The sequence below is a fragment of the Citrus clementina genome, unplaced genomic scaffold (genome assembly GCF_000493195.1).
Source record: "Citrus clementina cultivar Clemenules unplaced genomic scaffold, Citrus_clementina_v1.0 scaffold_2, whole genome shotgun sequence".
Classification (NCBI taxonomy): Eukaryota; Viridiplantae; Streptophyta; class Magnoliopsida; order Sapindales; family Rutaceae; genus Citrus; species Citrus x clementina.
The window spans coordinates 31,939,561-31,957,590 of NW_006262688.1; the positions used below are offsets into that span (position 1 = coordinate 31,939,561).

General features: G+C 35.6%; 2 protein-coding genes across 5 annotated transcripts; one reads left to right on the forward strand and one right to left on the reverse strand.

The window, feature by feature from the left end:
- Window positions 1-773: 773 nt before the first annotated feature.
- Window positions 774-11,194, forward strand: LOC18051865 (transcription factor TCP2). Of its 3 annotated transcripts, XM_024190064.1 has the most exons (6): window positions 774-979; window positions 1,678-1,908; window positions 2,084-2,201; window positions 2,300-2,365; window positions 2,547-4,573; window positions 10,871-11,194. In XM_024190064.1, the coding sequence occupies exon 5, from the start codon at window positions 3,028-3,030 to the stop codon at window positions 4,525-4,527; it is 1,500 nt and encodes a 499-aa protein (XP_024045832.1). In that variant the 5' UTR covers window positions 774-979; window positions 1,678-1,908; window positions 2,084-2,201; window positions 2,300-2,365; window positions 2,547-3,027; the 3' UTR covers window positions 4,528-4,573; window positions 10,871-11,194. The 3 variants fall into 3 exon arrangements, with proteins under 3 accessions (XP_024045832.1, XP_024045831.1, XP_024045833.1); XM_024190063.1 differs by lacking the exons at window positions 2,084-2,201; window positions 2,300-2,365; XM_024190065.1 differs by lacking the exons at window positions 2,084-2,201; window positions 2,300-2,365; window positions 10,871-11,194 and adding an exon at window positions 4,953-5,282.
- A 3,820-nt stretch (window positions 11,195-15,014) lies between these two features.
- LOC18051866 (F-box protein At5g46170) lies at window positions 15,015-17,657 on the reverse strand. Of its 2 annotated transcripts, XR_002907150.1 has the most exons (3): window positions 16,119-17,657; window positions 15,277-15,449; window positions 15,015-15,195 (listed from the first exon to the last, which is right to left on the reverse strand). XR_002907150.1 is itself a non-coding variant. In XM_006448957.2 (2 exons), exon 1 carries the CDS (start codon window positions 17,377-17,379, stop codon window positions 16,123-16,125), a length of 1,257 nt encoding a protein of 418 aa, XP_006449020.1. In that variant the 5' UTR covers window positions 17,380-17,657; the 3' UTR covers window positions 15,015-15,449; window positions 16,119-16,122. The 2 variants fall into 2 exon arrangements, 1 of the variants encoding a protein (XP_006449020.1); XM_006448957.2 differs by having other exon boundaries at window positions 15,015-15,449.
- Window positions 17,658-18,030: the final 373 nt, after the last annotated feature.

Genomic DNA, 18,030 nt, shown 5'->3' on the forward strand with positions numbered 1-18,030 from the left:
TTTCTAAAATAAAGAAATCTTAATAACTATTCTGCTAAACGGTAAAAATGTCATTTTACATTCTATTTTGAACTTGGAATTAACTTACACACATTCGTTCATAATTTTATTTATTAGCGATAATTGCTAATAGACAGTAAGTAAGCCAAATGATGTATCGAAATTTGAGTAAGCCTAAATGTTTTTACAAAAATATTTCGGAAAAAAGTTTCTTAAGACTGAAAAATATTGTAAAACATTCATGGAAATATTTAAACATTTCGACTGTATTAGACTTAATTTATTAGAAAATATCACATTTATACTACACGGAAGCTAACAAAATTATTTTGAGGCATTACGTACAATTGTAGTTTTTTTTTAAATGAAAATTAAATTCAAGAATGTTTACAACTTTATTTTCCCCTTTGATAAATGCCTGTTGTATCATTGACAAACATTTTATTTGTAAATAGGGAGATGTATATGGATATAATGAAACAAATATATGATGATTGGCCTCCAAATAATTATCATACCAGTACTAGTATACACCAATATTTCCATGTCCATTGTTTCATCGAACCACAAAAAAAAAAAAAAAAATAAAAAAATTGCTTTATTCATTTTTATCTACTAATATCTTTATAATAGCATATTAATGAAGGGTTTAAAAAAAGAAAGGGGCAAAAAAGAGAAACGTGAAGAAAAAGAGGCTGGGAAAATAAAAAATAAAAATGAAAAATAAAAAGAGAAGGGGCCGGAGAGATAGATAATATGTGTGTGCTGTATTAAAGGGGTTGGGGAAAGGGCACAGTGTCTGGGACATCATAGCCATCTGCTGATAAGCCCTTCTGTGATTTTTGCTCCTCGAATGAGAATGAAATGAACTCTCTCCAACACCAACACCAACACCAACACCAGCACCCCTCTCTCTTTATCTCTTCATTTTCGCACAACCATTTCTCTCCCTCTTAACCCACTCTCACTTATTTCTTCTGTAAGTCTCAACTTGTTTTTTCCTCACTTGTTTCTTGCAAATTCTTTGTGTTTTGATGCTACCTAGCCAGTTATCTCATCTTCAGTTGTAGTAGCTGAAGAATAACGACAAAGGGTTTTTTTTTTTTTTTCTTTTTTTAATCCAAAGGTACTGGATAAGATAATTCAATGAGAAGAAGAAGAAGAAGAAGAAAACGAGGGAAAGAAACAATTTTTTTGGATTAATTTTTATAGGCTAACTCTAAACAACTTTCTTTTTTCTCCCCAAAAAAAATCTTTTTTTGTTTAAATTTTTGCTTTGTAAAAAATTTCTCCTTTTGGTTATACAAACAATTAAAAGTTTCGATCTTTTTTAAATTTCTCTTTGCTTCACATAACTGCTGATATTGTAATGTTTTTCAAAAATTTTCTTTGGTGTCTTTTTTAGCTCAATAAATCAGTTCTGATCTGGGAAAGTTTGTATTTTTTTCACAATGAACTATAAATTAATAAGAGCAAAGGTCAAATATTGATAGTAATAATTTATACTTCTTTGTACTACCAAACTACAAGCTGTGCTACAAGTTTAGTTTTAAAATGATAGCTAATAGTACAGTTAATTAGACATTGATTGTGAAAGTTAAATGGATAAGAGAGTAAAAAAAATAAAAGAAGAATTTCGTCTGATTTATTGTTGTGTTTTTTTTTCCCCCTTAACAGGAATCGACTCCGCGAAGCTTTAATCTTCTTCAAAGAGCTCAGAAGTACAGATCTGTGAGCCCCTTCGAGTTGTAACGACAACAAAGCATAACTGTGTCTTAAAAGAAGCAAAGATCTGTGAGGCTTCAATCGCAGGAGCAAAAGCAAAAGAAGCAAAAATATATATCTTGCCTTCTTTGCCAATCTGCGAGCTTGACACCTGGTACAACATTACCCACCATTTTGTTCAGAGTAAGCTGAGCAGCTAGCCCTAAGATGAAATTAATTATTTAATAATATTTATTCCTTGTTGGTAAATTAGAAACACTCTTTTTTATTGACGATTTTTTTTTTTTGGTTTTGTCATTTATTAGCTTCTTAATAGCTAGCTGTGTGTTATTGTCTACTTGCTACATTTTTTTTTTAGGGTACCAGAAGAGGAGAGCTTTAAATTCCCAAAAAAAGATAAACAGAAAACAAAATGGTCGGCTCAGATCGGCGAGTAGTATGCAAATTACTGCTGCCTGCTTATTTAGCTTAACCAGGTCAAAAGTTTTTATGTATAGCCTTAGCCTGTTATCTTTTTTTTTTTCCTTTTAAACAACTTTTGTTAAAGCCTATCGTCTTTAACAACTTTCGTTAGGTTTAAGTGCAATGCTCAAGAGTGCAGAGACTAAAGAAGATTAAAGCTTCTGTCTTAGCTATGACCGTATGTGTATCCATAATAGCAATAACAAGAGTCAAACTCAGATCTCAGCTAGCAACATCAGATGCTTTCGCTATTATGTCTAGTTTTTTTACTTTCTCTCTCATTTATTTAATTTTTTTTTGTTTGAAATTTTTTTCTTTTCGAGTAATTACTTTGGTGGGTTGTTTTGTTTATGCGGCAGAAGCGCAGGCAGAGAGGCTGCAGGATTTCAGGCTTCGCTTTTGAAGGCACACTGCAAAAAGCTTAAACAAAGAGAGAGAAAGAGCCGGGGGCTAAAGCTAAGCAAAACTAAACAAAGCTATATATGATAGCTAGCTAGAGACTCGAGAGCCTTGCCACAGTTCTGACTTGGACCATGATATATCGAAGCGTAAAAAAAGGCCTTTTTCTCACTACACAGCCAAAGTATCCTCTCTGAATTATCGTCATCAATGCATAGGACACAGCAACCCCACTTTCACTCTTCCCTTCATACCATCACCAGCTCTTAATTTCTCTCCCGCATTAAAAACAAAAACAAAATCCACCACCACCACCACCACCCATTTCTCTTTCTCTCTCTCTCTCTCTCTCTCTAGGTAAATATAAAGATTAAAGGCTGGATTTTTTTTTTTGTTTTCCTTTTCTTTTCTTGGTTGTGAAAAATAAGGCATGAAAGTGTTATGGAGGTGGAGGAGATTCAGAGTCAGACACAAGCATGTAAGTTGTCAAGAATTGGTAATGGAAGACTTGACTCTACCAAAATGTCCCACAAAGATCAGTACCCAGATGATGAGGAAGATGGTGAGCAACAGCAGCTGCAGCTCATCAAGAGGGCTAGCGCTAATGATTCCGGCGGTGCTCTAGGCGTTAATAATACTGCCGCTGCTGCTGGTTGTGGTGGTGGAAATAGGCTACGCGGCTGGCACCACTCCTCGCGAATCATTAGAGTTTCTCGAGCCTCCGGTGGGAAAGATCGGCACAGCAAAGTGTGGACTTCAAAAGGGCTAAGAGACCGGAGAGTCCGGTTATCGGTAACCACTGCTATACAATTCTATGATCTGCAGGACCGTTTGGGTGTTGATCAACCAAGTAAAGCCGTTGAATGGCTAATCAAAGCCGCTGCTGATTCAATTGCGGAGCTCCCTTCGCTTAACAGCACTTTTCCTGATACCCCAAAGCAATTAAGCGATGAGAAGAGAGCAAGTGAGGGTACCGACCAACAAGGTTTTGATTCCGTTGAATTAGACGGTGACCCCAATAATAACTATCAGCAAAACCAGAGCCAGCACCGTTCTTTATCTAAATCTGCCTGTAGTAGCAATTCTGAGACAAGCAAAGGCTCGGGTTTGTCCCTCTCTCGATCTGAATTACGCGTGAATAGAGACAAGGCTCGGGAGCGGGCAAGGGAGAGAGCTGCAAAGGAGAAGGATCAGAAAGAGAACGAGTCCCAGATCAATGCAAATCGACACCACCATCACAATGTGAACCCCATTTCACAAAGCTCATCTTTCACTGAACTACTCACCGGCGGTATTGGTGGTAGTGTTAATAATAACAACAATACAAGCCCTACCACTGCTTCTTCTCAGCAGCAGAATGAAGAGCCAAATTTTTTCCACAAGGCAACAACAGCAGCAGTGCGGCCTTGGCCTGCAGCTCCAATGGACTATTTCAACTCAGGACTACTAGGGCCATCTTCGTCTCGGCCACCACATCATCATCATCTTTCGGGGCAAATCCAATTGGGAAGCTCAAATTCTCTCCCACAAGCAATGCAAATCCCACCATTCAGTGTAACCAATGAAAACCACCATCAAGAAATGCAGCATTTTTCATTTGTTCATGACCATTTAATCCCAGTAACAGCCACCCAACCGGGGCCTGGCGGGGGCGATTACTTCACAATCTCTTCCAGCCTTGGTTTCAATAGGGGGACCCTTCAGTCCAATTCATCACCGTCTGTTTTCCCTCACATTCAGAGGTTTGGTTCTTCTTCTCCTATAGACGGATCCAATGTTAATGTACCTTTCTTAATCGGTACTGCACCAGCCGTGGAAAATCACAACCACCACCACCACCACCACCAGTTCCCACCTGGATTTGATGGCCGCTTGCACCTCTACTACGGCGATGGAAGTAGGCATTCCGATTCAAACCAGAAAGACAAAGGCAAGAACTGATTTTGTTCCTAAAACAACTCATTTCTCTTGCTTCATCTTCTTCCTGGTAAGCGTTTCTATCTAAAACTTTCCAATTTCTTAAGTCATTTTTAATTTTAAGTTTTAATTAGTTTCATTAAATGTTGCTTTAAATTACTCTTCGACATGTGTAATGTTTCAGTTTGTTTTTTGGATTCATGTGTTGTGTGCATAGTTATTTATTGATAATATGTACATATACTAACTAATATGAAATAATTGATTGCTCTCTTGGTAATCTTAAACAAGTTGGCCATTGGGCAGTATATTTATTGGTTTTATGCATTATATAAAATTGTCTTGCTTTGATTCCTGCATGGATTCTTGTGAATCAGAATCCGCTTCTTGTCTCCTCGTTTGTTCTCTTGTTGGTTTCCTTCTCCCTAACATTTGTAACTCATTGACAGGTGTTAGTTTCTGCTTGGCTAAGCCTATCTGTGTTACTCATAAATAGAACAAACTCACTTTTAAAGGATGTGATCTTTGGCAGCTTTAGAATCCCAAATTATTTTTCTGGCCTCCTAGACTCAACCACATGTCAATAGATCGGCGCACTGTCGGGTCATGTAAGCCCTAGTTAGGGTTTTAATCAGTTGCCAGACTGGTTTGAAAGAAGAAACCCATGCACGTATGTATAGAGCCACTTTAACCAGCTTTTTCATGATCAGAAAATTATTTAAATGTCTAGCTATTACATTAAAGTTGCTGAAATTTGCATTTTTATGCATCATAAAAATTGTGGAGATATTTTATTATTTAATAGCATGCATGTCTGAAAGAACTTGTAGAAAAAAATAGCATAGATATCCATAGTTCTTGCTGAAATTTGATAGGCTACAAATGGGTAATTATAGAAGACATTTTTTTTGTTTGAGTAATGCTACAGATGTATCCTAAACCTTTTTTTCAAAATTTTCATCCACAATCATTCTACATTTGCAATGTTAGTTATAAGTGATTGATAAACAAAAACTCATTAAAATATTTTAGTACAGTATTTCCCATTCAAATGATAAATCATTTAATAAATATAAAACTCATCTAGTTAGAGAGATTAAGGCCAGAAAAAAAAAAATTATCTTGTATAGAATTGGGAACTATGAGTGCACATATTGTTGACATATAATTTTCTCCAGACCAAAAATGGAAAATTGGGGAAATTAGGGCAAGTTTTGTTTTAACGGTGTCCTCTTTTCTTTGAACCCTTACCTTAAAATTTAATTTTTTTAGGTATAAAAGAGGAGGGTTGCCAACAGAAGCTCAAAGACTATTATTTAGTTCATAATCCAACCCTTAATTTTGAAGTTTTTTAGCTTCATAATCTTTTAACACCCCCCCCCCCCCCCCCCCAAAAAAAAAAAACAAAGGCATGTGACTTTGCATATTTGCTTGCTTAGGCTCTCTCATAAGCATAAATGAGCCGTCCTTTGGTGTGTTGCTGAGTAGCTTTCATCCTCTTTATTTAGCTGGATTTAAATTTAAGTTCTACCTACACCTACCTTTTTAAGGAAAAAAGTCCAAATAAACCTAGGTGAGAAACAATGTCAATGAAAGCTTAAAATCTATTATTTGGGCCGTAATCGACCCATACAGGTTGGTTAGAACTTAAGTTCTAGAGTAGTGGTGCTACTGCTACTCCCACGCTTTCAAAGTCCTCATGATACCCCCTTGGTTTATTCAAATTTTTAGATAGTTGAAAATTAAATTTTCTTTTATCGAACAACCCTCTAAATTTTGAAACTAACCTTCAATAAACCTTGTTTGTTGAAGTTGAAACAAAAGAGAGACTCCTTGTTTAATGTTTAGAAGTTGAAACAAAAGGTCAGGCAGCTACCGTCTACTGACAATGCAGGTGATGCATGAGCAATTTGATAAAAACATTGCAATAGATTGAAAAAAAGAAATAGTTTCGTTTCAGCTTTGCATCACGTGGAAGAAGAATTGAAGAATTTTGTCTTTTCATGCTATGATAAGGTTAAAACAGTAATTGTCTCTGATGTTAAAGTAGTAGATACGCAAAAATCGTGGAAGAAGAATTGAAGAATTTTGTCTTTTCATGCGACTATGATAAGGTTAAAACAGTAATTGTCTCTGATGTTAAAGTAGTAGATACGCAAAAATTACTCTTTAGACTAACATGCCCGATAGATAAGGTTTTTTAGATTAATAGTAGCCCCCCCCCAAAAAAAGTAATAAATAATGATAAAGTAGGAAGATTAATGCTATTTTCAATTGCTATCAAATCGGTGTTGTTTTGCACTTTTGTTGCAGTGATCTACAAGTTAACATGTGGATGTTGGCAAATTAAGGAGCTTGACTCTATATGTATTTATATGACTAGTATCAAAATCCCCTCTATAAATTTGTTAATGCAAATATGTCATCAGATATTTAAAAATGAAGGATAAAAAAAGACTAGGAGAGGATGCAAACCGATTATTAGGTTCATGAATTGTTGTATTGGCATTCATTTAATCGTTTTAGAGGTTGCAAAAGCTAGTTATCTTTCTTCTAGAGCCCTCTGTTTCTTTTTTGAGTCGTGATGTATAGTTCGATATGCAATTCTTGCTCTTGAATCAATGTGGATTCTCGATAGTAACTCTCAATCTTCTTTGCGTTCAAATCCCATATATCGGTCATGGGATAATAAGAAATCTGAAGGTCAATTTTGTTGCTAGCTTATCCCCTTGGTGTAGCAATGCATAAAGTAAAGCTTGCAAAGCCATCTTGTTGCTTACTGGCCAATTTTCAGGACATTTGTGGCAAAATATGGTATGAGCAACTCCATATGATTATATATAGATCATATGGGTCTATCTCTCATTATCCTGCTAATCTACAGTTGCAACTACTTTTGTAAGCTGCAGCTCCATTAATAATTTCTGTTTGGAAGTTATACTAGTTTCCTATTTTGGGGGAAAAAAAATTGCAGTCCTTTCACCATTTTGAAAGTTACACAAAAGGTTATTTATTGTTGTTTCTTTAGGAATTATGTAGTAAATTTAAAGAAATTAAGATTTTTTTTTTTAATTTGATTGGACCCATTCTTCTTTATCGTTTATCCTAAAGCCAAAATTCGTTAGTCCAAAGGGAGTTTAATCAAGTACTAACCTTTCAATTCTTAGTCTTTAGGTACTCAAGGTTATATGCAAACCCTAATCTCACCACTTAGTATTCCCTAGATGCAAGTTGTCCAACATGGACAGCTAGAAAACCCTCAATCACTGAGGCACATATAACTGATCCCCGTAGACCTCGTCAATGATGCACCCTTGATGAATTGCTATATTAAAATCATGTCCCTTATTGATTATTAGTATCCATAGCTGATTTCTGTCTCTTAAAATCCTGAAACATTTTCTATACAATATTCTGCCCTCGTCTTTTTAGAAGATGATGATATCAAACAGTTTGATTTTAGTTCTTAGACATTGAAGAAGTCGAGTATTATTTTTTACACTCTCTTACCTTTTAATGCAAATGATTTCAGCAGTTTACACTACTATTGCTCTCACAAACGTGCCTATTAATGATCATTGCAGATCAGATTTTGTAGATTGGACATTAATTTATATCCAATCTATAATTTTACTAATTATAAATTTTTAATCCAATCCAATTCATGGATTAGTGAAATTCAATCCGTACATCTGCGAATTGGATGCGGATTTGATCAAATCCACATCCAATTTACCATTTTGCAGATTGGTTTGGGAACGAAAATTTTTTAATTCTATCCTATCCATGAACTAACTAAATAAAAAAATTAATATGAAAATGATTTTACTACCAATCAAATTCAAAATTAAATAAGATTTAAATAAAATAATTATTTAAATGAAATTAGAAAATATATTCAAAGTTTCAAAATATAACACATCAAAGAGAAAAGTTCTCATTTCTTTATATCAGTACATGAAAATTAATTGTTTATTTGGTTATTTTTTATTTGATATTATTATCCGATAAGGTATAATATGGTGTCAATATAATTATATTTTAACTTATTTATTTATTAATAAGTACTAATTCTGTATTTACAAGTTTAAATTTTTAATTAATTAAATATTTTTTATTATTTGTGGATTCGTTGATTTTTACAGATTTACAGAAGTAAATCGATGTCTAATCCATTGACTGTGTATTTTCAAATTTTGAATCAAATCTAATCCATCAATCCACATATCGGATTTTTACGGATCAGATGGATTGAGCAGATCGGATTTGATTTTGAACACTCCTAATGATCATGTTTGAGTAATGATGAATGCTTAGGTTACTGCACATTTTTCTCTTGAAAACTCTAGATTTGACTTACTCCATAGGCATATCACTCAAAATTTGTATTTTAAGTGATGTGACATTTAATGTGTCATTCATTTATACAACACGTTAGTTAATGATTAGAAATTAGAAATTTGTATGAAAAAAAACATAAGAAAAACTCTTAAGATGGTAGTTAAGACAAGTGGTTAGAAACAATTGGGGAAAATTTTGAGTTAGTAGTAAATAAGACTCGTACTATTAGGGATGGCAGAAATCCCATGGGGACAGGGTCTCACGGTGATTTTCCCCATTTGAGGAGGGTATGAGGACGATTTTATACCCAATTTCTTATTCGGAAAAAGGATAGCGACGATCTTTTACCCAATTTCTTTTTCGGGGAAGGGACGAGGATGAGATGGAATCCCCATCTCCATGCCCTCCCCAATTCTCTATTTTCCCATCTTGATTTTGATTTTAATTTTTTAGAAATATTAATGAATAGATAATAAAATTTAAATTATAAAATATAAAATATTAGTATAAATAACAAATATCAAAATATTTATATAAATATACTGTGAAATTTTGGGCCCAGTTAACTAATTACAGAATTACTATTTTATCAGGTTTTATTCAAAAGGCCATGACTTAAAATTTTTTGTTTTAAACTTTTATCTAATAAAAGAAAGACAAAAGTAAAAGATAAAGCTACAACATCCAAACTTTACTAAGATATATTGTGACACTTTACTTTTATTTAAATTTTTTATTTTAATTGATTAAATCAAATTTGGAAAAAAACGTATCGATTATTCGATCCCCTTTTCTTATTCTGGGAGAGGACGGGAATCCACTTAAGCAATTCTAATAGGGATAAAGAGGGGACGAGACATATACAGAATATTAGGAATGGGTACAAAAATATCAGTCCTTTCCCCTACCCTCCCCATTGCCATCCCTACATACTATACTATGTCGGTTATTATATATAGGAGCTAGGCCTAGGGATCACCTTCTGAAAATTGCAAACAATTGAAGCCAAAACCAGTAATAGTAACGATAGTCTTTCCATCATGAAAGAGACAAATCTAAGCAATGAAAGCAGGTGGATTCCATTTAACAAAAATTTTCAAGTTCTTAATTGCCCTACGTTTCCAATCCGATACTCAGAATAAATATGAGTTCCTTGAGCATTGACTTGAGTGTTTTGCAAGTGTCTCTACTCTCCTTCAGTCCATGGACACAGTAATGCAAGGTTTATCTTTTTGAAGCTGGCGTTGGGATCATGATTAAGGCTATGTTGACATAGAACGTTTCCTCAAAAGCTTACTGTGGGATTCTTGCTGCAGCTTTTGTAATAACCAAGAACTGATCACCCTGCTTAAAACTATTGGTCATTTAAGCAACTTGCCCAAACTTTTAGAAGTTGACTTTCTAAAACTTAAAAGAAAAAATTAAATTAAATTATTTGGACAAAATATTGTAAAAATTTATGGAAATTTTTTAATTTTACTATTAAGTGGACTCATCTGTAGCATACATTTATGTGTCCTTCAGATGCTATAGCACATCAGTTGTAGGTAAACATTTTCCCATAACCCATGAGAATGAAAAGACATAAGTTTTTGCAGATTTTGTGATCTTGATAAGAATAGTGAATTGCCAAATTACAAAATAAAAGAGATTTGTTGAAAAGAAAAAGAGAGAGAAGTGAAACAGCTGTCAGGAGAGACAGCAAGAGATGCTGTTAATTTACCCAGCCTCTCAGTCCTGCAGCATACAGGAGAAGAAACAGTGATCAACAGATGAACCCACATGAGTAAATTGACAATTTTTCATAAATTTTTGTCGTATTTTGTGTACTTGTTCTTAAGTTTGTCTGAACTATATATTCCATCGATGCAAAGTGGTGCATAGGTGGGTGCTCCCCAGGAAGAACACTAGATATGTCACTTCTCTTTCCGTGGACAAATGATATATATGAACTGCTGCTTATATAAATGCATAGAATGTGACACTGCCGGTTTTTCTGATTGTTTATCATGCAATTTAATTTCAGTGGAAGATGAAGAAGTAGCTGGCAAGGAAATGATATGAGTGAACACCTTGGCTTCGTCCCTGCATCGGGTGATACCTAATTGCTACTGTGGTTTCTTCCGAGACTCTTACTATTTCTGCTTTATACATTTTGAAATCATTGTGTATGAGTGCAAAGCATTGTGTTTTTCAAGAAATATGGCAAACAATTCCCTTGAGGTTATTCTTTTTCCCTTGGCTGCAATTATTTTGAAATTGTCCAGTTCATGCTTTCGGTTAAGCTTAGGCTAGCCCTGTGAATGTGAATGCTCATATATTGATGCCGAGTCAAATTTACCTTGGATTCTATGCGTTTCGAAGCTTGTTTGTTTGTGAATATCGTTATTTGATTGATTGGGCGTTTGTGGGCGGTAAGGGCTCTAATAATTAAAACTAATAGGGGGCGGTGGGGTGTAGACTCTTTTTTCTTTTAGGGATGGCAATGTCATGCAAATGCTAGGGTTTGGTTTTGGTGGATTTGATTTGACCCACATGGAGATGCGGTTCGGTTTTCTGATTGTTCGCACGTGATGAAGCTTTCTGCTTTTGTGGTTGTAATTGTGGTGGAGCTAGGCGTATTGCGGGGGGGACATTTGCATAGGTTTTACAGTTACTGATTGGACTCCTATTATTGTTGATAATCATGATATGATTATGTCCTCTGTATTAGTATTATTATTAGCAAAACGACATCAAGTGGTGGGGCGTTTGCTAATAAACAAATAAGTATTCTATGTTTACAACTTGTCACTGCCGACATAATTTTTAATTATGAAGCGGCAGTTGAAGCAAACTGTGTCGTTGTCATTAACTGTACGTGAGAAAACTTTGAATTGCTTTGCCATTGTGATTGCCCAGTAAAGACGGAAGTCTGTTCGTCTTATATAACAACAGCACATAAATGGTTTGGTCCTATGGTTGTAATGATCCGATAAACGGAGTGATGGATGTTCCAGAGGTTTCGGGTCGACAAAATTTTTATTAGAACTTGTTAAATTGGATGCTTAATTTAAAGAATGATGTTAATATATATGACATTAATCATTTACGTTTTGGCGAGCGACATAATTTTTGTCTACAATTGTTATTAATTTTTTCTGTATAAATTAAATAGAAAATAACAAAAAGACAGCAGTAGCCGTGATTATGGTGTGGTCTTCTAAGAAACCATGGAAACTCCTCTTATTATTATTTTTTAAAATTTTTTAAAAGTACCTGTAATTCCTAAAAAGAGCGTGCAAGCTTGCAAAGGGAACTCACGAGATAAGAATATTAATAATAGGCCTTTCACTCACGTGCGGTGCTTTCCAAAACAAAAGGACTTTTGGCAGGATTTTCGGGCTTTTTGGGTTTGGATTTTGGAGCCAAAAGTAATTGTCCATCAATTAAAGCAACTTTTTGCTTTTTCTCAGCAATAAAAGTCTCCCTCATCTGTAGTAAAATCAAATGTTTAACAGAGATTATTATAATAATAGAGTCCTTTCTTCTTCATTTCAAGGGTTTTGGGCATAGATCAAGATCCTCACTTAATTTGAATATTTTTAATTTTTTATAAATTTTATATAACTTATATTTTAATAAATAATTATAATTTAATTATTTTTAATTTATCTATTAATTATTAATTATATTAACAAAATTTACGCAAATAAAGATAGGAGCGGGAGAAAATTATGACCGTTGGGGGCATCCGCGTACGTCCGCTTAAGTGTAAGCGAGCGAATTCTAAAGCTGTTACAAAAGTCAACAAAGATGCCTGGTTAGTCCTGATGAATAGTAAATTAAAATTCTTTTTACATATCCCACAAAACAATTGGCTGCCATTTCTGGATCCGCCAGTCTTCTATATAAATGGTGGTTGAACAACACTTGCCATTATGATTTAAAAGTTAAACTAATTTTATTATTATAAAAAAAAAGTTATAATATTTTAAAAAATTATCTTTATCTATCATGTACTATTACAATAATACTAAAAATTATCTTTATTTTATTTTATTTTTATTCAAATCTCACAAGAGACGGATTCTGCAAAAGTATGTTAGTTATGGAATGAAATAAGCAACAGCCAAGCCACCTCTAATTTTGTGACAAAAAGGCTCTTACAACAACCAAGAAATACTGCTTGAATCTGTGTCAAAGAAAAGGATATCATGAGAGTTCGTGAAAAAAAAAAAAAAAAAATTAACACAAGAACGTGTACGTTTCAGCGCTGAACAAGTTCGATTAATCTATATATATATATATATATTCTAATTATAATTTCCACTACTTCAGCTCTTCACAATGACAAAAGAATAAGCATTGCCGGCTTAGAAATAAACATGTGGGGGCTTTCATTATCATTATCTGTTTGATCACATAATTCCCCCCTCTTCCAGGTACCCGCCCTCAAACAGAAAAAGTAATAATAAGCCAACGGTGACATCTCCAATTATTAAAAGGAATTTGCTTCTCTCTCTCTCTCTCTCTCTCTCTCTATATATATATATATATATATATATGGGGGCAAAAGAAAAGAAAAGAAAAAAGAAATCACCAGAGAAAGTCAAATGGTGGTGTTTCACAAAAGTGTGTAGCAGTAGCAGAGCACTCATTCACGTGGATTGATAGCACTCAAAAAGAGTAAGATGTAGCTCACTCATGTGATCAACAGATCACGGTAGATGCAGAACCAGCTATTATTAATAATAATAAATGAGGGGGGTATTATTTTTTTTTTATATTTCTGATCAATCAATTTTTGTTTTTAATTTTAATTTATAGCATTTGTTATTTTTTCTTTTTTTCATTTGGCCTACCACCACCAGATCATCCGCATTCCCCAACTATAATGCATCCGTTAATGAAATCTTACAACAACAACAACAAAAATAAATAAATAAATAAATAAATGAAATAATTCAAGAAAGGAAATAGTTTGCTCTTCTCTCCGCGCGTGTCTGTCTGTGTGTGTTCATCAGGGACCTACTGGTTGCTTCGGGATTCAAAAAAACGATGTAAATTTTCTAGATGGTGGGCCAACTGAAAATTAATGAGGAAAAAATATATATATATTTCTTGACCCCTTTCATCTTCAGAACCTCATGAAGAGGAGGGTTATATAATACTGATACGGGCAAGGCGGCAATGATCATTGGATTTCAAAGAAGAAAAGCAATAGTTTGTACGTGCGGGCGAAAAGCGATTTTGCTCATCTTTCTTTAAACTTGTCTAGAAGCGCTTTTGCTCATAAATGTAGGATTACTACTGCTAGTCTGCTACTGCTACTACTACTAGTCTATCAGTATCAATAGCTCCTTGATGGGATTACTATTAATTTGGTTGGTTTGTAGCTTCGTATTCCTTGTTTCTATAAAAGCATTCTGGTCAGGTTCGACCGCTCTAGTGTTTTACAGAAACAAATTTCTCTAATCTCACTTGTCGTTTTCTCACAATTCCTGAAAGCTGTAAGTAAATATCCGAGTCATAAAAAGTCGTTTCTTTTTCAGGTTAAACGTCAGGCGTCAAAACTGAAATAAGATCACATGTGTTGAGGTTTAAGGTAATAAACAAAAGCAAATCATTTGATGATCATTCAGCATCCATTCCCAAAACCCTCAAGAGAAAGGAGATTCAATCACCCAAATGCACAATCCCTACCTCTCTAGCACAAATGAAAGATGAGCAACTCTCCGTGGTTTGGCGAGTCTGGATATTGGATGAAGGTCAATGGTCCAGTTTGATTGGGAGTGGGGAATTAACTACCTACCAAAAAGCAACCCTAATGACTAAAGATTAACTACCTACCAAAAAGCAACCCCAATGACTAAAGATCATTATTGTGTCCTTGCATCGCCATTATCATATGGTATATCCAAAATATACCTGATTTATCCAACAGACTGCTGAATTAGCTAGCTCCCCCCATGATCCACTACCTGATCGTCACCAATATAATTTCATGACAACATATTATGCATAGTTTGTTAATGGTTATGTTAAGATCCACCCCTTCCCTCTTAATCAGAAAGCCTACAAGCAGTTGGAATGATCCAATTAACAACAAATAACCTGGGTAATTTTGCTTGTACTAAGATAGGACTTCGTCAAAATAATAATAATAATAATAATAAAAATAAATATAATCAGGGTTAAGGCAAACTATATTGCTCACTGAACTTCAAAAGTATATAACATAATCATGACATACTGATACCTACAATATTCACAGATAAAGAGAGGTTACAGATACAAGTAAAAGACTACAAACTCAAAGCTCTTACAATATCAATCTAGTTGCATGTGCGCACTCTTACAAGCATGTGCCTGGAAATAAAACAACCATCAGATGCATTCAAACTCTCAGTTGAAGCACAGAAGGTGAAAGATTTGATGCACGATATTGACCTATGATGGGCGTATCAGCTAGAGTCCAAAGCGTGATTTAGCTTCACAGGACGCTTCACCCAAGCTCAGCTACACATAAAACAAAATTGTTTCTCTGATGATTCCCTTCCCAAAGCCAGGCGCATAATCTTTTCCCTTCAACCATTTTGCTTTCCCCCCAAAGCCAGAGCAACCTTTTAATCAGAACTGAACTAATCAAATATAACTACTTAAAGAGGAAACCTTTACTTGCTTTTAGATACACAACAGAGACACTTACAAATTGCAATCAGAGCACAAAATGAATTCCAATTCTATAACAAATCCCTCTTGAAATAGGTAAAGCATCCCAGATATAATGCACATGACAGCAGAACTTTTCCACATTTATGTGATTTAAGTAATTATACAGTTCTTCTAAATTTTTTAATCAGGCAACTTATCCAGGTTTCACATTTTAGCACCCCTTTCTCATGCCCTTAAAGCTGATGCTAATCACGCTTTACAACCCTCACCCAACATAAATATACAAATACACATGTTCTTAACAGAAATTAAGCAATCAAAAATTAGAAAGCATCCCATTACTACTTATTTAAGGGGGGAAAAAAGGCAACAACAACAACATAACAATGGAAACAATAGCATGTCAAATATAAGAAACTAAGCATTTGAAACCCCTTTATCTACCATCTAGAACATAAGCTGCATCTTTAACGATCATGTAAATGCCTCTTCTAACAAGTAACAACACCATAACCAACAAGTACAGACTGCAATGCAATTTCTCCCTAAAATTCCAAACTATACACAACAACGAAAAGGATCAGCGCAAGCAAGACACAAGAAGTTGTCAAATTTACCTCATCAGAAAGAGTTCATCTCCAAACAGTAAGTCCTCCTCTTGACCAGCATCTTCGCTGCAGTCCCATACGGCTCCTCAAAAGCGGACCCAACCCAAGACCCATCAGAGACCTCCTTCTTCGAGGCAGATTGCTCGCTAGGCCTGATGGCAACCAAGGTTGCACCTTTCAACACAACCCCATCAGGCAATTCCAAATAAGGCGCATACCAAAGCCTCATATTGAGAGCTGGCACCAGCGTCCTCTTGGATGCAGAAGAAGCCGACAAAGGCTTCACTCTTAACTCCTCAAGCTGCTCCCTGTTCATACACAACACTCCTTGCCCATCGGCATCAGTTAAAACCAAACTATCAAGAGTCTTGTGCTCTGCTATAATTGGCTGAAGCAAATAATGCCTAGCAGATGCAGCAATTAAAGAGCTAATCGTCCACACAACACGCAACTTCAAACCCCCGTTGGTGTAAAAAGACTCGGGAATGCTTCCATTATCGTCCGTAGCACCACCATTGACATTGGTATTGTTATTGTTGCTGTTGTTGTTATTGGAACTCACACAAGGCAAATCAGTAGCTCCAATATCGAGGGGCTTGGCAAGGACGTTGTTCATAACGGAAGCAGCCCCAAGGATGACGCAATTGTCAAGTGTGGAGCCAAAATCAGCCCTCCATTTCAACAAAACACCATCGTCGATGCCGAGCTCTCCGCTGGGCAACTCAATCCGGAGAAACCGAATCTCGTTAAAATTCTTCAGGACTTGAGTCGGGGAGTGGTGAGTGACGCCTCCTTGATCCATTTCCTCATCGTCGGCGCTGCTGCTACCAACCGACAAGGTCGTCCCCGAACCCGAACTAGAGGACGCACAGAAAGCGGCAGGGGCGTGGCCGCTGGTGGTGAGGTGTTGATTATTGTGATGAAATTGCGTCCTCTTGGCACCTAACAACTGGCCGAGAGCCTGAAAGGGCTTGACGATGCCGCCGAAGACGTAGCGGAAGAGGTTGGAGAAGGGAGAGCGAGACTTTTCGGAGGAAGAGGAGGAGGAATCGTCGTCGGAGATGACACAGTCGACGCGGACGACGACGTTATCGACCTGTGGGACCAAGGAGTGGAAGCGACGCGAAACGACGCAGCACCGACCCAAGGCTTTCACGTCACCGATCTTATTGAATACTAGGAGGAGTACAGAGTCCGGGAGGCGGTCGAAGTGGTCGATCGGTTCGGGGAAGACTCGAGAAGGCGGATCTACCCGAACGACGCCGTTCATTTTTCTTTTTCTTTTTAATTTTATCTTCCACAAACAAATAAAAATAAAATAAAATAAAATACAGAAAGGAGAAGATGTGATTGAAGATGAGATCAAAGATCACAGATCTGGAATCATTGAGGATGAGTGTTTCGGAAAAACTCTGAGAAGGAGAGAGAGGGGTAGGGGGCTGTGGAAATGGTGGGAGAAGATAGATCCACGCTTTGGTTTTTGTCTTTACAGAAAGAGAGAAAGAGAGAGAGAGAGAGATAAATTGACTATGAGAGACATATTCGGGACGGATGGCATGCGATTATGCGCGTACATATCACTTCGCTATTTGTATACACTCACCGCGCGTGCCCTCCGTGTGGCGCGTCTGTCCTTTTTGTTTTTCTGTAGGAATGTATTTTGTGTGTTTCAGCTGTTGTGGAATTATAAAATCAAAATAAATAAATAAATAAATACATAATACTCCCCACCAACTACTAGGTGAATGGGAACTAACAAGAAAAAAAAAAAAAAAAAAAAAAAAGAAGCTCGAAACTCTGTGAAAGATTCTGAGAAGAAGTGTTTGATTACTGATTTTTCTTGAAATGAAAAAACGTTTTTATTTATTACTTTAGATATAATATTGTTAAAAAAAATTTTCATTCCCTTTTTTTTTTTTGT